Source organism: Tauraco erythrolophus, chromosome 1 (assembly GCF_009769465.1).
Source record: "Tauraco erythrolophus isolate bTauEry1 chromosome 1, bTauEry1.pri, whole genome shotgun sequence".
Lineage (NCBI taxonomy): Eukaryota > Metazoa > Chordata > Aves > Musophagiformes > Musophagidae > Tauraco > Tauraco erythrolophus.
Window position 1 is genome coordinate 9,172,533 of NC_141465.1, and position 26,957 is coordinate 9,199,489.

The window sequence follows — 26,957 nt, forward strand, 5'->3', positions numbered from 1 at the left end:
AGAATTGCCCGATGCTTTAAGTGTGTTACTGCTGCTGAAGGCCAGCTGCCATCAGCTGCACAGGAAATACTCCCTACTTCGTTGCCCTTGCTGAAGACACTAACTAACTCATCATTAAAGATGGCTTTAAAGTATTTAAAACCAGCCCAGGATTTTGTTGGTCATTTTTCTTAGAAGGAAGACACCTTGGTACTTCTCATGTAAAAAGGTGGTAATTTGCAAATGGCTTTTTTTTTATTATTCCTTGGGATGAAAAAAAGAAGCAACTGTAACTATCCAGGCTTTACCACTAGGCTTTTAGTTTTCCAGCAGCAAAAATGATAAAGGAATAAGGCTAAAGGAGACTTGGAAAATACAAAAACGGGAGCAGGGAGAGAGAAGGTTTTGTTGCCTTCTAGCTAACCACCAGTTTCCCCCAAAAACACCTTACCTTTTTATTCATGTTCGGCCATTCTCTTCCCACAGCTGCGCTCTCATTTTTAACATTCTTTTGGATTCTCTGGAATGAGCTAGGTGTGTGTTTTAGAGAGGAAAATTAATGGTTAAATTAAGCCAAACCAAGCCAGGCCCCACCGTTCCACTCAGTGGCGTTATCTACTGCAGCAGGCATTTTTGGGTCTGTACTTTTCACAGCGTTTCAGTGTGCATACTGCACTGGAACTCTTAAGAAACAAGCCACAGAGCATAAGGTGAAATGAAAATTTATTTGTTGAAAAATAAATATAAAAAAAAAATTAACAATTTACCATTTGAATCAAGTCTCCTGCAATTAGATTAGTGCCTCCCACATACTCAAAAATCAGCATCCATGGTGGCCGTCACTGGCTCCAATTTCTAAATCACAGCAACTATTATACATCGGTTTTTCTAAACTACTCCATCCATCTTCCCCTCCCCTCTCTACACTGGTTTAACATGCAGCAGAGCAGGAACTAAACGCTACCTTTGGAGCATTAAAGTAGTGCAGGATTCTCATGGGCTGACCAAACTTTAAAAATGCAAAGTGCAGTTGGCAACAGAACCCGTGGCCTGGACCCTCTTCCCCTGGAATCCCAAACGGAGAGAACAGATGAAAATCTGTAGCGAGCTACTTCGGTGAGCTCTGCTGCAGGGGTGGTGTGAGCTCAGTCCTCCTCAGGCTGTCAGGACAACTTCTAGGCACCTTGCTTTAGGAGGATGTTTTAGGGGTCTCCAGTGCGATCCACTCAGCAGTGATACAAAAGGGACTGTGAGTTTTTCAGAGGTTGCAATGAAAAAAGTACATGATCAGTTCTCAGCTAGATAATACTTAAAGCAATCAACACTCCATCTCCGTGTTGGTAGAAAACAGGCACTTCAAGTATCCATATTATACATATGCACCAGTGTTCTGTAAGGATAGAAAACCAGTGAGTAACAGCCTCTTTCAGAGAGCTGGTTCAAGCTTTCCAACTTCAGCCTGCAAGAGTCTGAATTCTTTTTACGGCAGAAAACACAGTAATGCCTGTTGTGTCAGGCAGCGTTACTACCACTGCAGCTGGGCAGCCTAAGGCTGCATCTGAGCTGTTCTTAATAGTTCCAGAGTAAGTTCCAGTACAGCTCCTCAGTATGTGTTAGTTCCCTCTTCCATCTGCAATTGCATCCTAGTCATTCAAGTCACCACTTCTAATCTCCGTTTTGGCAAACTTTAACGTGAACAACAGGGATTTTACATGATCAGAATCAAGATGCAAGACAACTAGGTGTAGTACAGTCTCTAGGATACACCAGGTTTATCCAAGTCTTCAGTACAAACTTCCTACATTATTTCAACACGATTACTTTTTTTAAATAGCAGTAATAGTTGTTTCACTTCAGCTCTCAATCTCTACTAAGAAAGCTTTTCTCAAAGTTCAGGGGCACACCTGGCTTAAAGCAAAACTTCAGCCATTAAAAAACAAACAAACAAACAAAAACCTTTTCACTAAAGGGATCCACCTGCATACACACATTAACAGGGTGTCAGCTACTCAGATTCCCAGCTTTCCTGGTCAGATTTCCTCTCCCCTGTAATCTTCAGCTCTCAAGACCATTCCTTTGTGGGTGATGGAAGCAATCAGAGATAAGACTTGTTGATTCCATGTGTCCTTCCTCCTTTTTCCTTACAAGTTAAAGTGAGACAAGATGACAAGGACTCAGTCATCATTAGTTCTTCCTACATTCAGAGCAACCTCAAATAAGCACAGAGAGCACCACTACAGAGAACACTTTCATCAAAATCTGTTCTTATACATGTCAGAGAGAGATACTTGAAGGTAATATTTATTTTTTTCAGTTTACAGGTGATACGTCATTTACAAAAAAAAAATACAGACAATGCATCCTGTCAGTGCAGTTTCAAACTAGTTCAAGAACAGGCAGAAGTCTGTGATGATTTGGAATGCTAGTATTCGACAGCACATGCTTTTTTCCCTTAATTGATTGGGTGAGGTAAGGAACGGGGTACAGGTAGGGTGAAGAGGAGAAAATGCCAATGTAAATAAGGCCATGCGAATAAAAACTCCTCAGGAGAACAGAACGCATCAGTCTGGCATATTTTTGTTCTCAGGTAATTGATGCGGAGATTGGAAGTTCCAGAAGACATTTGACACTTGTTATGTGCAGTGCCCTTAGAAGCTGCCAGTACTTTCCAACACCCTCAATTCTACACCAACACTGTCATTTCAGATCACCTACTGAGTTAGCTAAAATAGAATGATTAAACCTTTATGTCTATGCTCCACCATTTGAATTCTCAACTGTAGTTGCTGGGAGAAAGGAAGGTCAAGTTGAAAATACAAGCTGCTGCTACATGGTGGCACAACTAGAGAACAAGACAGTTTGACCACAGCATCGTTATTTCTTTAAAAGATGAAACACATTAGACAATTCAGCACAAGCAAATCTGTGATTTCAGAATGGAAAGAAGCCCAAATTAGTGTATCATAAATTAAGCTACATCAGTTAAGTATTCGCACGAGGTTTATCCAGCCCCACCAGTCCGGGGAGAGGCAAGGTGGACTGACTGACTTCCACACCAGAGAGATAACCCAAAGCAAGAGAGCGCTCTGTGAAGTCCCCAGCTAGAGGAAGACGGTTTATACAAATATTTAATAATTTGCCGATCCGCTATTTGCAGAACAGTTGCTGCCTTTCTACAGTATTTGTAATCTTGGACAAGATGGGGTCTGAAGAACAAGGAAGCCAGTACAGATTCCAAACCCATTATTTGAAGTTTTAGCCTGTGCTTTGTTCCTTATCTCACTGAGTCCTGCAAAGGGGCTATTACGAGGAGCAGATGAGAACGCAGCAGACTCTAGAGACTGAAGAGAACTTAGACCATCTACTAGCTGTTACATTTAAAGCAAGAGTGTCAGAGATTACAAAGATTATATGCAAGCATGACCTTACCTTGGCAGCTCTACTCCCAGCAGTGCTTTCTGTTCTTGAAAGACCCTCTGAACCCTTCTGAACCATCTCCTGTGACATTCAAGTAAGGACTGCTGCACAGGAACACAGCCTTTCTTCCCGTAAAGCCTACACTGAAGCAGTGTTACCTGACCTCTTTCCCCAGCCAACCTTTTTCCTAGCTCCCCTATACAGTACGCTAAGGCTTTCTGGGGTGAGGATAAGGACTATCAAGTTAATTCCCTAATAGCTGCCACAGAACTATTTCTAAGTAAGTTATGCAGAGGGTAGGAGGGGCTTTAAGGGAAGATTGTGCATGCTTGCATATATTTACAGGGATTCTCTCCACATCTACTGACTTAAAAAAAAATCTCTATTATTAAACAGTTTGAAAATTAATTTTTTTCCTTTTTGCAAAATTAAAATCAACCCTCAAGGATTAATTGCATATAAAAAAGAAACCTATTTTACAGCATTGACTAGTATTACCTTTAAAATCAACAGAAAAAAAACCCCACATGCTGTAATGGTTTGATATAGCAAAAATCGCCCACAACATAATCACCCAAAATGAACCAGTGTGAAGTTTTTATTTGCATGGCCAAAACATCTTCCTTTTGTTCCCCTGCAACTTCATTTCCCTTAACACGCTTTAAGGTTTTTGCTGCAGAAGGAACAAGGTGCAACACTGCGTACTTCCTTGAACAACCACTCCCACAACACCTAAACATTTAGCAGATGTAGCAAACGACAACACCACGAACGGGAAAAAACTAAGTTCCACCATTCAACAAAGTCTGCAACAGCGTCTTTAGGTCTGGCTGAAGTGGGCAACTTCACTTTAGAAGGTCATTTTCTCCTCGTTCCTTTACAATGTTGGTGGCTTCAATCCATACTTCTTTGCAACTTCTGTCTGGGCATAGGCAGCATCACAGAGCGAGTAGAGGTGGGCCATCTCCATTTCAGATTTGGCCAGGTTGATAGCTTTGTTGAACATTTCAATGGCTTTATCCAGATTACCTCTGAAATAAACCACACGTAGTCCAATTAAGACTGGCAAAGCAACCTTTTAATCCCTACAGCATCTTTTTGCCTTCAGGGCTTACACTCTCCACTACTAACAGCTTGAAAGGACTTCGGGAGGAACGACCATGAGAACTTTGAATGAAGATAAGCAATCTGAGAGAAGTTGTTACCAAGCCGAAGCAACTAGGACAACAGTTAAACAGCCTTCCTCTTGAGAGCCCCCACGGGTGGCAGTGGGGGATATAACGTGCCCCACAGAACCAAGTTTACTACACAGATAATGCTGCGACAACTAAATGAACTCTCATCTCCCTTGAAAAGAGTTCATATACTTAAGAGGAAAACTAGCAAAGACAAGGGCTCACATTATTGACATAAACTGGCCAGATCATAAAGCAGAATTATGCCACAGAGAAAGGAAAGCTTTACCTAGAAGTTACATAACAGAAATCAAGACTTTGGGTAAGAGCTGGCCTTGCACAGCACTGGGGAGAAGATCTTCAGAAAGACTTAGGATCCATAAGGACATCTAAAGTACTACTGTAGTTCCAAAGGTAACTAAGAACTCTTAACACTGCAATTCAACATTACCTTTGCACTTCAATCGTTCCCATGGTTTCATATGCAAAATCACATTTGTTATCAATTTCAATGGCCTTGCTTATGAGTTCTAACCCTTTGTCTAAATCTTGCTTCCACTGGAGCTGAAGTAAACTAGAAGAGAAAGAAAATTTAGAACAAACTTCACATACTCCTCCCAAAATACTGATCATGTAAGACAGTAACTTCACAGCTTTTAAAAACATGTATGTGAAAGTCACTTTCAATAAGCCATGTTGCCAGTTTAATGACTCTAAAGAAAGGTAAATTCCTCCCAAAAAGACTTGTTACAAGTTGTTTTATAAAAGAGAAAACTTCAGTACAAAGCTGAAATTAAGGTAGGGCTAAAGTAAAAGTCAGGTATATTTCAAGTAGATACTCAATCAGGAATGAACACTAATGAAACTTTCCTGAAACTTATTCACAGTTTAGTCAAGAGAAACTGTAAAAATGCATTTAACAGCATTAAGATGTTTTCAAAGTTCTCCTGGCTGAACTTCTAAACACAAGCATTCAGTTCTTGTTGACTCATCTAAATACGCCAACTGCCTTTGACCAAAAGGACTGCAAAGTCAACACGTACCCTTTATGAACATACGTGGTGGCATTGTCTGGCTCGAGGTCGATGCATTTATCGTACATTTCATCAGCCTTGCCAAACTGCTGTTGATCGGTTAGTGCCTGCATCAAAAGAGAAACCTGTATGTCAGTACGCAATCAAAACATGCACTCTGCGCCAGGCTGATTCCAATTAAAACCATACTGACGATGAGATTGGATATGGCGCTCTCATCATATAGCAGGCCAGGCACATCAGTTACCAAAGTTTCAAACCTGAGGTTTTTTAGAAGCAAGCTGCTAGGCTTTAAGTGCACAAACTGCCGATCACAGTACCATCAGAGATGGTAACGGGAGATCCACAAGCAACATGCTACGTGTACTGCAAGTAAAAGCCCTTCTAAAAGTCTGTACCTGCAAGTCTCAACTTGTATTTGGAAAACGAACACTTCTTTCAAAAGGAAACGCATCCAAATCGCCTACATCAAAATCAGAACATCTCGTACTTCTTACTAGAACCAGGAGTATGTTCTCTCAGAGAAGAAATCACAGTCTCTGTTACAAGTGTACTCTGAACATCTGTACTAAACTCTGCTTGACCAGTACATGTCATTTGCAGCAGAATGAAAGCATTACTCTAGTTCCACACATTGGCCTCGCAAATTACCTAGAGAATCCCTGACATCCATCAAGTGAGATGCCACACACGTACAGGTATTCAAGGGGAAGTGTATGCCAGACTTCTGGTTCCTAATAACCACCCTTAACTCTCATCACTTATATTCTGCTCCACCAATCCCTCCTCTACTTCCTCTACCCTAGAACACCCATACCCATAAATTCAGGTAGCTTATTACAGACAGCATGTATCATCTCAGAACTTATTCTCAAAAATCTTCATATATTATTTGAAGAAATGTATGTAATCCAAGAGAAAAGGTGCAAGAGAATGCAGCATCTTCTTTAAGAGACAGAAAAACGTACCTGAGCATAGAGTGCATAGCCTTCGGCACACTTTGGAAATTTTTTTATGACATCTTCAAAGCCTTTCATGGCTACTTGCACAGGTAAAGGATTGTTTCCTGTATAAGCTTGGCGATACTATTCAGGAGAGAAGGGAAAAAAAAGAAAAAAAGGAAAAAAATTAAACACCGCCACACATAAAAAAAGGCTCATCAGACCTCTATCCACTTCCCCCAAGAGATGCATGCATCACAACAATTACAAATTCCAGGAAGTGACATGCCTATCATCCTGCCAAGTCTGCTTTTAGGAACCTACCATGCGTTCAAGTCTCTGGTAGAGTGGACTTAGAGAGGAGAGAGCATGAAAAAAGGAAGCTGTAAGGCCTGATAGTTGCCAATAGCCTCCCTCTATTTCAAAAGCCTAGAAATTCCAAGCCTAGAATTCCTCCTTGGTCACACCACACAAAGCTGTCCTCAGAAGATTCCTACATGCAGAGGCATGGTACTAGCTTGAAATAGTTTGTTTCCAATTTCTTGAAGTTGACCGTTTTCCACAACAATCAATTTTGTGATAAATGAGTGAAGATTTGTGCTCCTCTACCACAAAACAGAAAAGATGACCCACTGTTCGAACAACAAGCATTTCAAAATGAAAGCAGCAAACCCTCACTCCAAAGGGAGAAACCTGCATTACTTCCTTACCTTATTGTTAAAAGGTAGAGATGTTTGTTGTTGTTCTACTCTTCAATTAAATTGGAATAAAGTAGAGAAATACAGTATGTTTTCCAGAGCTCTTTAAAAAGAAAAAGCACTCAGATAAACAGCAGCATGTTACCTACCAGAGCAAAACACTTCTGTGCTTGAGCCAAGGCAGAATCGGGTCGCAATCGGATACATTCATCAAAGTCTTCCACAGCCTCTTCGATTTGGTCAAGCAAGATTTTCAGCTAGTCAGAACGAAAGAAAATCCTATTTCTGTACTTAATCTGTGCTTCAGACACTTCAGTGATAATTGAATTAGCAACAGTTACTCATAAGATCTCCAGTTCAGTTTCAGAACTGCCTAGAAACCTACACAACCCATGACTAAAAATCACTGCCATAAACCAACAAACCCACCAGTGAAACTTTGGCTTCCTACACAAAAAGGGAATGTCCATGTGTAAGAGACTGAAAGCACGTGCATTTCAGACTTGCAATTACTGCTTTAGCATTATATCCAGTCTCCAAAACTATGCCATGTTTTCTCAAATTGCTTTGCTTTGCTGTGGGCTATTTGGATGTCAAAGCATTTTGGCTTTCTCAGCTCGCATTTCAACATAATTTTTTTTTCCTGACATTCTCATTCACCCACGAGAGCAGTGCTCACTTCATCGTTCTCTTACTATACTGCGAAGCTACTGTAAAACACTCATTTTCCATCTGCAAAGAACTTTCACTCCCTTCAGTCAACACATATCATCCTTATTTCTGAGCACTAAACAGATCTAATGAATCCACGGTGAGAGGCACTTCATCCATGGAAGTCTTCCTTACAAATACAACTGCATATGGCAGTGCTTCCTTTTTTCTTTCAGCACCTTTTGTGCTGTGGAAGCAGGCCTCTCTAGGCCTAGAAGTTAGCCAAGGACGCCGCAGTGTCACAAGCCAGAGAGGGATGAGATGAACAGAGCAAGTCCAGGCGGCAGTGCCACGCTTGCGGAGTTACCAGGAACACATGGCACACCCGCTGTAAGGAAGCTGCCTTCTGTGCAACTGCTTCTCTGCCACTCCAGGCCCCTCCACAGAGCAGCTTGTCTCTGCTCTAAGTGCACATTAGCCCCAGCACTTTTAAGTCAGAGTTCACACCAGTAGAGGTCTGGACCTCTGTCGCTCTGCACTCTTTCCTTTCCAGTAAACTGCTTCTGCCTGACCTGAACCTCCAAATGAGACTGCGTGTTTATTCCGCAACAGTTCCAAATTAGCTCATGTTTTTCTGCCACAAGCAGTACAAAGTGTCTCCAATGATGTACTGATGTTTATTTTTCTTTTAGCGTATATTGAAATATTCAAGTATTGGGACAAAATCTCTTGTGTTTCTTACTTGTCCTCGATGGTGGTAAACATCTGCATTCTGAGGATCAATATCAGCAGCCATGTTAAAGTCTTGAGTGGACAGCACGGGTTGCTGCTGCTGCATATACATGCTTCCTCGTTTGATCAGAGCGTTAGCTCGGAGCTGCAAAAAAAGTTCCAAGAAGCATTAGACACTCCATCATTCCTCCAGATTTACAGCTTTGTTACAATTACAGTAAACTTTTCACTTGACTAGTTTCTACCACTGACAGATTTAATTCATTCTAAGCAGGAACATATTTCATATTGACACCAAGTGAATCAACTCCCTTGCTTAATTTCAAATCTGTCAGCCTATGCTTCCATCTCAGTGGACTTTCAACCCCCAAAAATCCTTTATAAGACAGGTTCCCCATGCTTACAAATACATCAACACTTTGAAGCAGTTCAATGTGCAAGTACAATTAATGTTTTTCTCTTCTCTAGGAACTGATTTTTCAGATTGGATAAGCCTCCCATTCACTCAACTTCCTCTGTTCTTTAGTTTGCACTACTTAGCACAGCTGTCTCGAAAATCAACAAGCCCTTGAAAAAACAACTTGTCAGGAATAAAAAGACAAAACAGTAAATAAACCAGAAGACTCCCATTAAAGTATCTGAAAACTTGGGAAAAACCTTCTTGAACTATACTGCAAGTTTATCATCTAACTTCTACGTTTTCTCAACCCAAACTACAATCCAGCTGTGACAGATTCTTACCTTCACATTCGCATCTTCCATGCTGATGACCTGATCTAGGTCTGGTTTGGCAGCATTTGCATTGCCAATAAGTAAGTAGAAAGTAGCTCGCAGAAGCAAAGCTTCTGCCATGTATTTTCCCTTTGCTTCAATTTCTTTTGTGCTTTCACTGATAATTTTGTCATAATTCTCTTCATCCATATATTGTTTTGCTCTCAAATAGCCAGAGCTGTAAATGATGTAAGAACAGTTGTATATATACATGCATTCACTGAACACTGCAATTTCAATTCAGGTTTTTCATTAAATCATGACAAATACTAACTTTTGCTACACCCAGTTACAACACCAGCATAATAAGTAAAGTTACAAATATTCCTGGATGGAGCCATCACAGACTGAAAACAACTTAGACAAAGAATAGTCGTAGTATATTGGAAATAAGGAAGAAAATTGTTTTAAAGCTCTTGCACTTAAGCTTCATCTGTCCCTTGGAATTTTTTTTTCACCGTCAGGACAGCAATAATGTCTGCCTTAAAACAAGAGGGCTGGGATGGAATTCCATGCAATTTGACTCCAGAGAGATATAACATCCTTTCAGCCTCAGCTGCTGTAAAGTCATCATTTTCATTAACACAGACCCTTTTCCTAGCTTGTCTTCTCCCTTCCAATCCAAAGACTAACTTGCTCTCTTCCTTGGAAACTTTCCTTCAGTAAAAAACATTCCTTTCTCCAGAAGCACCATTCAGCACTCTGCAGTCCTCCCACCTCTTCAGATTTACTATGATCCTGTAGTAAATATTGAGCATATCTTCCCAATCTCATTGTTCTTCCTCTCTTCGGTGGATCAAAGCCATCCAAAGTTTGGAACTGAACTATCCAGTCAGCTTTCGTAAGAGTTTCGGTTTTAATACTGATCTCATTTCATAGGCTCACTTTATTACTACAGGACTTCCCATGCCAAGTACTGTAAAAACAACAGCAAGTGACACTGAGCAGAACATCAAAATCACCGAAAACTTAATGTCAATACCAAGCAATTCCCAACTGTACTGTACACTCACTTTTCTTTTACTTCGGAAGCTTCTCCCTCCTTATCCTTATCTTCATCTGATTTCTCACCCTTAAGCAAAGGCTGGGAGATTATATCATCTGTGAAAGAACTGAAGTAGGATTTAATGAACTGCGGGGAGGGCATCAGAGGCTCACGATTCTGAAACAGAGAAATGTAACTTAAAGTCACTAGACAGTAAGGTCAGATGGTAAATATGAAAGGGATAAGTAAATGTGATTATAAAAAAATTCACTCATGAAAGAAACAATGTAAGGCTTTCCACTATCTCATTCAATAGTTTGGTATTTTGATTTTGCAGTTTGACATGTAGGGATTGTTTAAACTTCAGATCACAACGCAATACCCGTCACCAGTAGAACTAAAGTGAACATAATTCAAGAGAGGGAGAAGGAGATAATATCTTTCTGGTGTGTGGCTAGAAATGAGGACTCATAGGAGTCCTACTCATAAGTACGACTATCTACTCATAAGTAGGACTATCTACTCATAAGTAGGACTTATCCTACTCATAAGTCCTACTCATAAGACTTTGGGTACATGTACTAAAGCCGTGCACGTAAATTGCTGAAAAATGCAAGCTGGCAGTATGAGCATGAGCCTAAACTCAAGTAGATTCTGACTGGCAATTTGCCCTTTTCTCCGACTTGGCCAAGAGAAGCTGCTGTCTCGTTACAATGAAGACTAATGAGGCAATATCCTAATTCTGCGTGGAGCTTGGCCCAGACAACATGCATTTCACTTGAAGTGCCAGAATTAACACCCCTCAGGTACAAACTCCTTTCTACAGATGCAAAATATTTCTTGCTCCAAACAACCACTGCACAAAAGAATTACAATTCAATCTCTCCGGCAAGGAAAGTCTGAATGCGCTCTTCTGACTTTCTCTATTAAGTTCTATCATAATGCTGCCTTCCTGAAGCACATCTATTTTATGATGCTACCACCACCACACTAATAGCACACTTCATTTTTTGTTACCTTGACACCATGCACTTATGTGAGTTTCGATAGGAAAGAAATTCAGGATCTCAAAACCTACATGGATTTCAGTACTTCAAACACTGTCACAAAAACCAAGCAAGAATGTTTTAATAACGAGTGAGAATGTTTTAATACCTGTCCCAACTTTTCTGTAAACCTACCGCCACTTAAAACCACTGCTCCTGGCTACCCCTACCTATAGTTCCATAGTTCTCTTTTCTGCAGTTTCCAAACATTAATGCAAAGACATCTGAGTGCCCAAACAGAAAAGTGCAAGTATGAGCATCTATTTACAGAAATGGAACAGAAACAGCCCGCAACTGACTGTCACAAGTAATCTGTGGTAGTTAGGAGATGAAGGTCTACTTTTCAACACAGAATTGGGAAGTCTGACCACTAGCAAAAAGATGTGACTTCACACTGCATCATTTTTTTCTTAAGCAATGCTTTTTTTTTACAAAAAAAAAAAAAAAAAAACCACAAACCCTACCTTAAAACGGTATTATTTTTCCACTTTCTAAAACACAGGACTTCTGCTGTCAACTTAATCTTTCCTACGTGAAATTTCTGTTTCTAAAACCAAGAATAACCTGAGGGAAAGAGTCCTCGATCATCATTCTTCCCATTTTAAGCTATTCATTACATTTGGAACCCACGTTTTTACATATTCTCAATTATTGTTTACAAACCTTCCTACTGCAACACACGTACCTAACTCAACCACCTGACACGCAACCGAACATTTGGCTACTGCTGTTCCAACACATCCTGTTTCCGTTATGTTGCAAGTCCAGAAGAGCCCAATGTAGGGCAGCACAGCACTTCGGGTGTCTCCTGAACGTCATAATAAATTTGATTATTAGAGGGAAACAATTGTTCGAAACAGACCTCTACTCCTGCTGAGGTTTCAAAAACTTTGGACAGGTCCCAAAGGAAAACAACATCAGTACAATACTGGCTTCGTGCAAAATCGTTCATGTCGAGTCCTACATTTCAGCAGATGAAGACAGCAACTTGCTTACAACAACTGACAGAATGCCAACCATCAACATTTCAACAACCAGTCAAGTGAAATCAGGGTTTGTCTGCAGTACCACAAGTCCTACCTTGTATTTCTCTTTGGCCTTCTCTTTTCCAAGGAGTTTAAGAACTTTATCAGCTAATAACATACTTTGCTGGTTTTGAAAGGCTTCTAAAATGCAGACTGCAGTGACATCTAGGAAGCAACACACAAAAGTGAGAGTAAAGACAAATTCTGATAGTCATTGGAGTACACTCAAATATGCCACTATTACAATGAGCCACCATCAAACTAATAAACGTCCTCTTTAAGGGTAAAAGCCTCTGTTTCCAGTTTGCTGTATTTACCATGTTTTCCAAGATACAAATCTGTATCCAAAATTATCTCATTGCAGTACAAGGACTTCATGACAGTGAAAGAAAGAAATTACATTTATCTTCATGTTTTTATTTAGAGACAACCACACTTAGATGAACAGTGCAAACATACACCTCCAGCAGGGGCTTTCAACATCTTGAAACTTTGGGGATAGTTAAGTATGTTCCTATTATGTTCGCATTAAAAGTGTTAACACAGCATCTCTTCTGGGACTGGTCCTAATTTTCTACTTTTAAAATTCACGTTCAGTCCAATCACATCTTGCCTCTTCCTCAGTTTAAGAAATCTTCTCATATTATATCTGAAATTTTCTGGTCACCTTCATGAATTTGGAAGGGAGCAAGCTTACGAGAAATAGCTTGCTGGCCTATATGAAGTGCTAAGCCATATCATATATCACTTTCATTCACACACAGAGCCTCTGCAAATGTTAACCCACTGCTGCCTGAATTATGCTTTCCAGTGTAAAATGTGATCTTACATTATCATTACTGCTCTGGATCATCTAGTTAATGTAATCCTACCACTGATTTTTCCTATTTAAATTTCACTTAAACATCAGTAAAGATGCACAGAGTTTGGACTTGAAATTCAAACAGTGTATGGTTTGAATGCACTTGAAAAGTAAGTGTCTGACCCTGGAGTTCACGTTTAGTTTCTGTAATCCTACACTGCTATATGCCACCATTCATACGGAAACTCCACACTTCTCTGGCATAGTCAAGAAGCACATTGGAGTCCCCGGGAAAACAGGCTACACCCAGAAAGACCGTGAGAGACAGCAGCAGTAATACCATGCTACACGATCTTAGCAGACACGCTTCACCCAAAGCGGGCAGCTGTCAACTAGTGCCCGGGCTTCGGTAAGGCAGCAGCGTCTTCCCAAATACATACTGCCAGGGATCATAGGAAGAGGTTTTTGCTGGTGGTGGTGGTGGCTTTGTTTTGGGTTTGTTTGATTTCACTTTCCTCCACTACATGGACACGTCCTACTTCCTGGGATTTTACTGGCCATACATAGTTGGCAGGTAAAAGCAGGATTGTATTAGAAAGCCAGTGTAGTTCAGAAAAAGCAAGTAGTTTTCACATCTGAAAAAACTGTGAGCTAAAAACCAAACACAAATCAAGGTTGAAAATAATTGCTGCAAATATTACTGCTACTAACATTAAAAAGGAGTTACATTTAAAAGCTATCCTACTATGGCAGGGACACTTGATCTTTCTTGGGGCTTTTATCATCTGTCAGTTTGTGCAACTACATAAGGTTTAGATTTTATTATAGCACTCTGAAGTGCAGCTGTTATTCAATTAGTGATTGCAAAGGACTACACTAAACAACCTAAGTAGTCCTTTTCTAGTCATTGGTCTTACAGGGCAGAAAGGCACTCTGCCAGCACTTAAACAGATAAAAAACATTTCCACATCTTATTTCCTTTCTAATTTAGCAGACCTAATTCTTAGCTGTTACACATAATGAAAGTAATTTAACAGCTATATTTGCCAGTCAGCATACTGCCTTTATTTTCTGTCCTTCTTTGATAACGAGCACAGCTGAAAATTTCATTTGCCTTTTAACCTTACATCAGCAGGAACGATTTCACCTGATGAAATTTAAATAGCCCCTTTCAAGAAGGGTCCCTTAGTTCAAAAGTGTCCTCAGACAACACACCTGACCTGTAGTTCTCCTTAATTTCATGGCTTCTCAGTCTCATCTTCCTGATAGTTCAAAATGTATTGTTAGGAATAGTAATTGGAAGGATTTGACACAGTAGTTTCTGCCAAATACACAGTATTAACATTAAAAAAAGGTTAAATCTGTTCCAATTTTCCTAACAGTTATACATCAGAACGAAATGCTAGTGAAGCTGTTTTCCCTTTAACATCTGCCAAATACGTTTAAATGACTGTAATACGCTTGTTTCTGACCGTGTGTCTCCACCTGCAAAAAGACCTTGGTTTTTGTAGTATTACCATTTCTCTAAAACAAACAGGTAAGAAAATTTCTTTACTCTATGGAAGTAGAATGATTGTTGTCTAGGTTATCCACTCAGCATGTCAGATTAATTCTATCCTAAAATGTACAGAGTTTCCTGGGAAAAAATGCCTTGAGTGGCTACAGTAACATCAATTTCACAGCAGTTATTTCATATGTAAGCAGATGACAGCTTGAAAAACAGGAAAAGGTTTCTTCTTACAAGAGAAGAAAATGTATTTGCAGTAGCTATGAATGGTTTTAAATAAATAATTCTCTATTACTGTAGTTACAGAAGTAAAACCAAAACAATCCCAGAAGTTATTATCTCCAAAGTGCCTGAGCTAATTCTACTTTTAAGTATACACATCAAGAGACACTCACCTTCTAAACATTCCTTCTTATTGTCTAGCTTCTCATGAGCCTTTGCACGTCTGAAGAGAGCTTTTACATATTTGGGATTAAGCTCAACAGCCTTTGTGCAGTCTTGTGCCACTTCTGTCCACTTTTGCTGTGGGTAGAAAACGACACAATGAGAGGCACCTTACTCAGCTGCATTATATTAGCTGTCCACTACCAACTCCAGGGTCATGCCCACCTAACAGTAGCTGCAGTTCCCAGGGCTCTGGTTCTACCTGCTTCCTTCTATTTCTGCAAGTTTCTGAGTAAGAAACTGCCAGGCACCACTGGAAGCCACCTGCACCAGAAGAGCCACAAAACAAAAGGAATTCCTACAGAAAAATGAAACCAGACAGTTGTACAAAGCGTAAGGGAGAAGATAATGAGTTGATGTGAAGATGCTGGCAGGAGGTAACACTGGGACTGAAAGACTGGTACAAAACAAATAGAAGAGAGAAAAAAATGAAAACCAACACACACATTTAAAGAAAGTGCTAAAACACTTTTTTTTTTTAAATTTGTTATTTCAATTTACTGCACTGTGTTACTACACAGGGACGATAAATGAATACGTAGGAGCAGAGCTGGTCAAGGGTATTGAGAACTAAAAATCTTTTATCTGCAAAACTGATTATCAAACCAGGCTTTTCTAATAACTGAAAATGAGGAATCACATACATCTGGGATTCATTGTGGCATGAATTAGTGTTATAAGCAGCATTTGATTAGACAAGAATGGTTACATCTCTAACTTTCAAGACTAGATTTCTCTAGTCAGAGTCTCTCACTTGATACTTCTGGCTGTACAAAGCCAATTTTTCCACTCCTTTATACAGCTCACCAACTTGATGTCACAAGCAAATCTATTGCTACCATAATAAACAACACTGGTTGACTTCTAAAACTAGCGTCAAGTATACTCAGCTACCAAGTAAATGTTACTTCCACACATGCAAAATTTAGGTCCTGGGCTTTAGCAGGATTTCTGTAATTTTTTTTTGCTTAATTTTTGAAGTATCATCCTTCCAAAATATTTGGCCGTTCACCTAATGGTTAAAGGAAGTCTGGCAGAGAGAAGCAAAATTAAGTTATATACAAGGAAACTGTTCCAGATGGTAAGAAATTAAAACCTTCTCTTACAGGAAAGGGACATATAAGAACTACATACGATAGAGTTGAGAATAGTTAACAAAATAATTTTATTTATATGTGGAAAAGTACAAAGAGCTAGTGAAAAACAGCTGCAAGCAATGGCATCTTGTTGTGAAGCAGCAGATATCACCACTTGGGATCTTTCAGGGGACAAAAGTGACATAATACACAATTTATAATGCAATTTTTTAGGATAAACACGTTATGATCTTTAATTTCTTACCAGCTGTTCATAGGCAGCAGCTCTATTTTGATAGAAGGTAGAAAGATCAACGTTTTTCTCGGGAGGGCACAGGCTGATAGCCTCAGTGTAACACTGAATAGCTTGCTCATATTTTCCTGCTTTAAAATACTTGTTTCCTTTGTTCTTGGCTGCTTGGGCTCTATCAAGAGGGCTCTGAAAAAGAAAGCGATAGGTCAGTTCAAATAAGAAAAGCATCACCGCACACAAGCTACGCACTTAAGGGCTGATCTTCAAAGATATAGAATGGATCTGAATGGTGAACTCTAGGCCTAGACTTCTGAAAAATCTCCCTCCTTCCATTTCCTGGAAAAACACAACACTTTTTTTTTTTGCAAGTACATCAGATATGAGACAAACGTTTCAAAAGATTCACTACAACGGTACGAAACAATGCAGTGATTTCTCTTTGGAAAGCTAAACAGGTTTTAATCTTATGTGGAAGGTGACCAGAATAACCAATGAGGTAAGTTATTTCTCCAAAGACTAAACATGTGAAGACAACAAAGCCCTCAAAGCAATTCAAATAGAAAAAGTTTCCTACTGAAATACATAAAGCCTATAAGACCAGAGCTGACTCAGCAGACTATGAATTAAATATGGAAAACACTTTGTGGAAAGACCTACTGGACAAGACAAAACCCGTCGGGAAAACGAAGCTGGTTTGCCTTCCGTAGACTAGAGAAGTTAACTAACTTCAGATAACTCCTTCACACCTTCACAGAACCCTCCTCATCCAACCGCTGTTACAGAGTGCCGGACCATCACAGTCTGCCGTTCCTAGCAGAGGATGGAACACTTTGCTGACTGGCCTGTGACCCTGCTAAGTGAATCTTTACATTCTGCACTGCCTGTTGACTATCTGCGTTCCTGCAGAAACCCGTGTTGCCACCTGTAACCCCGAGATTTACAGATCAGTTATCAAATGTTGCGGTTTACAAGGAACCAGATGTAAAAAGCCTCTCTTTTAATAAAGGGGCATGACTTACATTCAAGAAACAGAGCTGCAAAAGATGCTAACATTCACCTCTGGACTTCTGCTCCTCTTTCACAGCCTAGCTTCAGGGATCAACATTTTGGGGCAGTTCAGGCTAACCTATTAAGCCGAAATGAACAGAGGTATGAGCACACATGCCATCCTACCACCTCTCTGAGGAGGGAGAGAGTACAACCTACAGGCAGTAATGCCTTAAATGATAGCTGCAGGATTCACCACATCTCACCTGTCGAATCACACGCACTGAGGAGATAACCTAAGATTTGAGGGCAATTGTAAACATTACTTTTTGTTCATCCTTCTGCCTCCTCTCCCTGCCCCATCCACTGCCAGCGTCAAGCTACACCCAAACTGCTCTTAAGACAAACCTCAAAGCATCTTTACATTTCATCAGCCTGTTTCCCTTGATGTCTGCTCATTTCATGCCAGTCTGATAATTTTTAGCATCTAAACAGTTTTTAACACTGATAACTCTAAGGGAACCCAGGAGTTGCTGTACAATCCCTCTTTTTAGGCCTGGTTTCCAATCACGCCATGAGAGAATCAGATAATGGGTGACAGCCTCAAGACCTACACAAAAATGGGCATCCAAATAGAATAGAAATATCCTACAGGCACTCTCCTGAGGAGGCACTTACCAGTGCAACCATATAAGGGAGAAAATTTCTTAAATATCCCTACTGCCAGGAAAGCTCTTCTCTCATGGGTTCATCAATCACTGGGCTTACAAGGAAATCAATCTGCATGATCTCCATTTTTCACAGAACAAGATAATCTTCAGGGCTTTTAGATTTCTCTTCTTTAACGATTTAAGTTCAAATTGATAAAAGATTATTATCTTCACCCCTTTTCATACACTGTGCAACTCTATGGATACACAAACCAGAGTTAGAGTGCAAATATTTTTACTGAGAGCCAAGTAATTGTGCATTTGATAAATTGTTTCTTTAAAACTCAGCCCAAGTTCGAAAAGGTTACATTTACTTCAAGTATGCCCTAAATTTAGCTCCCAATACAACCACCCTTCTAACTAAGGGAAGAGTTACACATAAGCAGCAGACAAACTTAGATGCATGAAAGTCAGCTTCAATTTTTCCTTCTGCACTTCTACAGCAAACAACACTAGAAATGTCTTTGCGAAATAATCTACAAAATCCAGTGCTGTTCCAGTTTGCTTGGTACCAAATAGAAAAACGCAAGATATGGGCCACGTTGTAACATTCAGATCTGTGTTCTCAGTATGGAAATTATTTAAAATGCAGACAGTAATCTACAACTAGATTACTACTACACAATCACTGCCGGTTCCTTTATCCCAGAGATCCATTACCCCGAGGCATGCCTGAGGCTGACCAGTCCGTCTGCTCCATGCTATGCACTTTAACAGCCCTGCACTGCAGGCCCTGCATCTTTAAAGACACATGCTACAGATGAGCTCTGCAATTGCTGCTCCGGTGTCAGGTGTGAGATAGGAATTGTAACTGAAAGGAAGAAATGTGTAGATCTGAGGCTGACAATGGTGCTCTGCTGGTTCTTGAGAAACACAAAGTCTTCGGACAAGTCTAAGTGCATGCAACAGGGACCAAAAACTTTATAGAGTATGGGCATGATGCCACAGGAAAATCAATTAAAATTAACTCTGTTATCAGAGTAAGCTTTAAATAACGGCAGCAGGACCTCAGATCACACAACCAACTATTCAGAAATGAACCATCAAACAGATGCTAAATCCACGGATACACTGCTTCACACATTACATGATGCAAGAAACCTGGAGATAGGGAGTCAAGACTTAGAGCACAAGATGCTATCATAATAAAGTCAGCAGTAATGCCCATGGCAATAAGAAATCAACTCTTTTGTTTGTTTATGCTGCCTAAAACTAGACTCCTAGCTCCTGGATGGTTTACCTCTGCAACATTAGTCACACTATTCTGCTACAGTCCTCAGATTGCACCGCTGAACTGAATGGCCAACATTTTAAATGCAAAGGATGATACAGCTCTGTATCGTCGATAAGCCCATTCTGATATGGCCTTACACGAAAAAATAAAGTTGCTTAGCATCTCATACCCACCGACACTGTATCCCACACAGACTGTATAGAAACTGTGCATTAAAAGTAACAAAATGTTGCATCTATGTCTTGGAGCCCAAATGCTAATAAAACACGATGCCAAGCTTTAAACCCAACTCTTTTTCTAAATAATGATCCTGATGAGATTTCTCAGCAATCATGACACACTTTTACCATAGAAAACATAGCAGAAAATAGTGGATTAATTTACAGCTTTGGTATATAACTGGTCAATTTACGGAACAAAACAAAAATACAGATTTTATTTTAATTTTGTGACTTTTTAAAGAATATTCATAACCACTTTTTTCAAAAAAGTTTAATAATTTCTGTATCAGTTACATATTCAACTTAACTAACTGCAGTATAACCTGATGAAGCCAAAAACTCCAAAAAGCTAAATCTCATTAGTCTCTTACTTTGCTTTGGCATGGTTTTTTGTGGGTTTTTGGTTTGTTTTTTTTTTTAAAGATATTGAAGAACTCATGTCACATTATATGCTGTAACACCTTTTCATAATAGCACAAATAAGAAAACAGAAATTAATTCTCAACATAAGATCAGTTTTTGAAAGAGTTTGTCAAGCATTAGATTTAACCCTGATGAAATTTTTAAGCTGCTGCTTCTCAGTCCTCCAGTCCTTCTCAATTGCTACATTACAGATGCACACAAACACAAAACTGATTACGCAAGCAAACTTCATGTACCTCATACACAAGTAATCAAAAAACCTCACACCTTCTTCTACCATTTTCTTGCAAATGTAATAATTCTAGGCATTATTTTCCAATTTGACTGCTTCTCCTCACCTGATCCACTGCCATTCTATGTGGTCCCCTGGTCACTTTTTGTCCCTAAGGTGAAGATCCACATAAAGGAAGAAAAGATCTCACAGTTTTTCGTCTTCTGGTCAAACAATCTATGGTCAAAGAATCTATGCAACAAGCAAACGAGCTCAATAAAATGAATGGAAGTTCATAATCAATTACAAGGCAGGATAAACAATTAGCTCAGAAGTCACCTGCAGTTACATAAAAACCAACATCTCGGTACTTAGGACCACTTTCAGCAACTCTTCACTAACAAGTCTTAAAAGGACACTTGTGTATTTGAGCAGCACTCAGTTTCCTAGGTAACTAAACAAGCAGATTGCTAACTGTCTGAAGACTAGACAGCACTGACAAAAACTTCTTAACTGTTACTCTCACCTCGGTAAATGTGCTTTCCTCACAAAGCGTTCGGAAACTGTATGCAAACAACAGCAACTGAACGGCAACAAAACTGCCAACTGCGAGAATAATGAAGCTCATAACCCCCAGCAATGCCAATATGGTTAAACTGGCAGTTCAGAACTTTACATATTTGAGAGAGATTGTTTTTTAAAGCAGAACAACAAATTTGCTTCCAGCCAATGACGACAGTGATTCACAACAGAAGCACACGCAGAATTTCAGCGTTTTCTTTTGGTTGAAAAGGATTTGCATGAGCCCTTGCCAGACAGATGACATGGAGGGGGACTACTGTTTCAGCCGCCTTAATTCATCAACTTGGGCCCTGGTCTAGACTTCTCATCAAGAGGAAGAAAGAAGTCTAGAAGATCAGGTACCAAAAAAAGAACTGTTGTTTTCTGAATACCTGCTGTTGTTGAATACCTATTTTTCATCTTTTGTTTTTTAAACTAACTTTCATCTCAAGTCTTATTTCCAATCTATACTGAAAGGCATTAACTGAGTATAAATGTTTTTAACATTCTCCTCAGCACTAAAACCACTATGAGAAAAAGTATGCCCACATGAGCTTAAGATGTGATTTCAGAGGGCAAGCAAGGACGTATTACAGTTAGATTTAATTAAGCTCAAGTTTACAGTACGATTTGTCAACGTTCTCCATCAGTCACCTTCCTCTTAAATGAGTTTGCCATTCACACCTACCACCAATAAGTGAGTTGCACCAGCTGACAAAAGCCTAAAAATTGTTCTACGGCTATTACACACACGTTGAAGCTTTTTCTACACCTGTGCACTACAGCTGACACGTAACATAGAAGACTCACAGTAGATCAATCATGAGATTTATTAGGGAACAGGTGCACAGTACAACAGAAACCACTTTTTACATCCTCAGAGTAAGTATCAACATAAGTGTATCTAGACAAAGAGGTTTAATTTGTTCATATACTGATCTAAAGTCACAGCAGTGAGATGGGCAACACTCAGCAACTGCTATTAAAATAGACACTGGAAAGCCGCCATACTAGTTGGCTGTTGATCCTGATACGTGGCACACAAGCCAAGGAGTCTGGCCACGTTCACCCACCACTGCACTCCAGGACCATATCCAGCTCAGAGGAAAACGTGCAAAGGCAGTGAACTGCTGTGGACCCAAACAGCTTTGTCTGCAACACACAACGCCACACAGCTGACTAAACAATCCAAGAATCTCTGTTGGATGCTTCCTCACACACTGAAAACATGGGGTTAGCACAGGAATTTGCTGAAAGAGTTAAGGGGTGAGACTTGGACTGTCACAGACTTGCAAAAGGAAGTTATTTCAACTTCAGGAGGAAAAAATACTGAAGCCACCAACACATTACCTTACTGACTAACCAGTGATCGCTCCTGTTAGAAAAGGAGAGTATAAACTCGCAAAGAAGTTATCATGGAATAAGTGAAAACATAAGAATCAACTGGGTACCAATTAATGCAACAAATGCAAAGCAGTTTACTTCTCCAACGTGTTTAAGTTCTGCAACATTCACTACAAACTAAGAGAGCATGGAAGAAGTAACTGCTGTTATTAACTAAAACACATTCCATCTAAATTATAAGAAACAATGAGAATTTCTCTAATTAACAGATGTAATTCGACTTCCTGGCCTTTGAGTCATCCATAGGTGCAGTTTTATCATCAGCACTGAACTGGTCCAAGAATACCAGTTCACTGTACTGTTGAGGAGCTGTGCTTACAGAATAAGGAATCTCAGAAGTAGTTCAGCTTTTCCCAATATAGCACCTATGCTAAGGGCTTCTGCCAGCACGTCAGTCACAGATCACACACTTGGCCAGTGTATCTATGCCAGGAGAATCCTCCAGTGCAGACACAGCCTGGGGAAAAAATGCGAGGCCTCCACAGCAGGCAAAAGAAAAGCTTGAACTGCATGCAAAATAGTAAGAAGTCTGAATAAAGAATAATGAAGACTTTAGATCTGAGATATTTTCAAAGAACAAAAAAAATTCAAGGTCATGTCTTCAGAAACAGTGAACAGAGTACCAAATGGATACAAAAGCTGATTTAATAAAATGCACAGAAAAGTCTGAGTCCTAAGTTACAATTATGAGTAAAAGAACAGTTACCCGACACACGCTCACAGCTGTTGGCAGCCTATTCACTACTGACCTATGTGTTTTCTAAAAGACTTCTCTCTTGTGTTTAAACTGACATGAACTTCTGGCTCTTATTTACTGTGCAGATTTGTACTTGAAATCTGAGTTTAAAAAAATACCTTTTACCTTTGTAAAAAAGTACATTAGAAAGGTGGACCAATACAATACAGCTAGTTAAGAAGTAAAGCATCTGCAATGACTGTATTTTCAATAATATCCATCACTAATAAAATACATGTGAATATACAAAATCTACATAACATCAACTCTATGGATCCGAGGAACACGAAGACAATCCTACACACACACATAAAGTAGTCAAGGGAACCTGCAGCCACATTAATTTTCCTGCTGCAACCATATTTTGACCAGCTGGATGATTGCCTCATGTAATCAGGAAAATCTGATACCATCTTCTGTAGTTTTCCTAAGTAACATCCCTCATTTCTTTACAGTAAGCAATGGCACTTTTCAAGTAACTCTGGACCATACCACTCAGCCATATACTTATTCTCAGGTGCATAGAGTCTTCCAGTAATTTAATTTGAGGAGCAACCTAAAAGAGCTAAACATACAATATTATAAACCAAGTGCTATATAAGTGTTTTAAATGTTTAAAGTGCTTGCTTCAAGTACAACTACAGTATGACTACAAACCACTCAATGGTACATTCTGCAACCCAGAAACACAATCAAGAAATCCAGAGTTAACATGCTAACAGCAAAGTCACTGCAGCTACAGAAAGGTCACGAGTAGCCTGCAAACCAGAGCTCACATGAAGCAAGCACACTGCCATAAACACGCCAGATGCTGTTTGCAGCCAAAAGCCAAAGCTACCACAGTAAATAAAGGCTGAATTTGTCCTCTGTACACTACTTGCTCAGCACTGTTGCCCACGAACCAACAAATCACTGCATTCAAGTAACTGCCTTCAGGTCCAGCATCGGTTTTACAGCTCACTACACTCCCAGGAATGCCTGAGTGTACCCATGATTCACTAGCTGTGGGAGCTGCCACCCTCCTCACCACTCCCATGTGCTCCTGCTGCTGCCGGCCCGTGTAGCACTAATCTTCATCACTGAAACGATCAAGGTTAAAACTGACCTTTCCCAGTCTCCCAAAGTTGTATTTTTTTCCTCTCATGATCATTTCAGACAGGAAGTTTAAACCGTGGTCAGACAGTTCAGAGCATTTCAGGTGGTATACAAGAACGGGAGAAGAAAACACAGGAATATCGTAATGGGATTTTCTTGTCAAAGCAAATCAGTTCACCAAGTCCACCACTTTAAACATGCTTGTCAATTGTAACCTCACCTCAGTAATACAACATGACCGTCATGACACACCTGTGACTGCGGATGAGCAAAAAGCCCATCTTAGAGGCATTTTTTTAACATATAGAACACTGGAACAGGCTGCCCAGAGAGGTTGTGGAGTCGTCTCCTTCTCTGGAGATGTTCAAAACCTGCCTGGACGCATTCTTCTGTGATCTGATCTAGGTGGTCCTGCTCAGGCAGGGGGATTGGACTAGATGATCCTTTAAGGTCCCTTCCAATCCCTAACATTCTGTGACTCTGTGATATACAAGAGAAACATGGATCTGATCTGGACCCTAATTTTCCATGTTGTTCTTCAATTTTTGCACAGGCTGTTTTATCTGAAAATTCTCAGAACAGTAATTTACAATAGGATAAATGTAAGCTGTGAAAGCAGATTATTTAAGCAAACTCTGTCACTTGAACTGTATTGGCTTTTGTATTTTCACGGAAAATATTTTCACTTTTCATTGTGCTTTCTTTCCGCACTGCTGTATCCAGCATCTCAGACTAATACACAGCAGGCCACACGTTTCCTTTTCGAAATACTGTTCCTGGAAGCAACTTACTCCCAGCTGTTCCACGCGTCGGAAGCAGGAGCACCTCCACCCGCCAGCCGCCTGCTGCCAGACCCGCGCTCACCGGCTAACTTGCACGCTTCATGGCAAGACACGCTCAACAACGCGCCGTTCCAAGAAGCAGCACCACCGCTGGAACAAGCACACGCGCCCTGGCCAAAGCAGCACCGCCCACCGCGGTAAGGCGAGGGAAAGCCGGGAACGGCGAAAGTCTCTGGGGCCGGGACTCTGACAACCGCTTTTCGGGCCCTGCCCCCGCAGACCGGGCACCCCCCCCGCCCCGAACACCCGCGCCCCAGCCCCGCCGCGGCTCGAGCCCCCCCAGCTCAGGCGCCGACACCCCGCGCCCGGCGGGGCCAAGCGCCGCTTCTCCCCCCTCCCCTCACGCAGCGGCGGGGGGCTCACGGCCGCGCGCGCGCGGGGCGGGAGGGGTCCGCGCCACCCGCCGGCGGCGCGCGCTCACCGTCTCCTCGTGGCCGGGCCCATCAGGCTGCCCGGCGCCGCCGCCGCCGCAGGGCCCGGGGCTCGCCCGCCCCTCGGGGGTCTTCCGCTCGCTCGCGCCCTTGCCGCCGCGGCGGGCCGCCCGCCGCCCCCACAGGTAGAGCGCGCCGGCGCCCAGCAGAATCGGCGCCCCCAGCACCAAAGCCAGCTGCCAGCGGGACAGCCCCGTGCCGGTGCCACCGCCCGCCGCCTCCACGGGCTTCGAGGCGGCCATGATGCGCTCACACCGCCGCCCGGGGGAAGGGAGGGACGGGGTCACCGGACACCCGCGGCACGCCGGGAGGGCACGGCTGGAAGCACTTCCGGACCGGCCCCGCCGCCTGCCGGCGGGATGGCGCCCCCTGCTGGCGCGGCGGTGTAGCCGCAGCAACCGCGCCCCTGCTCCCGGGGCCCCCGCGGGAGGGTGCCCCGCGGAGGCGGCGCGTTTAAGTCAGTTTTTAGCCCTAAAAAGTCTGAGCGCGGGTCCGGATTAATTTTGTACAGAAGCAGTTTCCGGACTGCCAGCCGGCAGGGCTGATGCGAAGTTTCCAGGACTTTGTACTGGAACGTTTTGAAGCAAAATTATCGTTGTTCTAAATGCCATTTTCCTTTTTTTTTTTTTTTTTTTAATTTATTAATTGAATCTGTCATTAAAATAACTTAATATGCACTGCTGGAATTGTATATATGCTGATATACATATACATTATATATATGTATCTGTGCCTACTTAGCATCCTTACCTGTAGGCAGAGGAAGCTTATATTTCTGTCTCCACTTTTTTCCCGGGAGCACTTGGCTGAGGATGAAGAGGAGTCATCTTTGTTACTTTTTTATACTCAGGTAACACTAGTCATCTCGTACCTGGAAGTTTCGTTGTAGGTGCGAGGGAAAGGGAAGGAATATGTGTCAAGACGCATATTGCACTGAATAAGAAAAGGACGGAAAATAAAAACCTCAGGAGACCAACTAAAATTTGCCCTGTTGGACTACGAGTCGATATATCTTGGAGACTGGTAGTAAACAGCTTGAACTGCATCTCCTTTAATTTATGGATTATTGCTATTTATGTTGTGTGTTCTGCCAAAGCTGTGGGACAGCCTGTCTCCCACTTCTTCCTGCCACCTACCTCAGCACAGCAGAAGCATTTCCTACCCCACGACAGGCTGCAGTTCTGGCTCACACATCAGAAAAGAAGAGGCTTGGACCATAAAACAGCAGATATGTATCAACAGGCCAATAGCTTCCTACTGGGGCAGCCTAAATTCCACCCATGTGATGCTTCCTGTGAGCCAGCACAGGTCTTCAGGTGCCTGTACAGATTGGTAGTCTCCAGGAGGTAAGTCAAATTTAGGCTGTCAGAATAGGGCCAGGGGTGTTCTTCCCCACCTGAAGAATCAGCCTACACATCCTATTTATTGCTTCAAGTGCCTTTTCACTGTACTGTTTTGCTCCTGCCAAGAAACCCGCCTGTTGCAGTTTTGGTTGTGTCTCCAAGCTCTGATTCACAACATCTGAGATATGCCGTCTGCACGCCCGTGTACTCCAGGTTCTTTTGC

General features: G+C 41.3%; 1 protein-coding gene across 1 annotated transcript; it reads right to left on the reverse strand.

Moving 5' to 3' along the window:
• Positions 1–753: 753 nt before the first annotated feature.
• On the reverse strand, positions 754–25,648 carry TOMM70 (translocase of outer mitochondrial membrane 70). Its single transcript, XM_086617084.1, has 12 exons — positions 25,382–25,648; positions 16,549–16,722; positions 15,159–15,285; positions 12,510–12,619; positions 10,412–10,560; positions 9,369–9,576; positions 8,638–8,772; positions 7,394–7,501; positions 6,574–6,690; positions 5,615–5,712; positions 5,023–5,145; positions 754–4,427 (listed from the first exon to the last, which is right to left on the reverse strand). Exons 1-12 carry the CDS (start codon positions 25,631–25,633, stop codon positions 4,274–4,276), a joined length of 1,755 nt encoding a protein of 584 aa, XP_086473210.1. The 5' UTR covers positions 25,634–25,648; the 3' UTR covers positions 754–4,273.
• Positions 25,649–26,957: the final 1,309 nt, after the last annotated feature.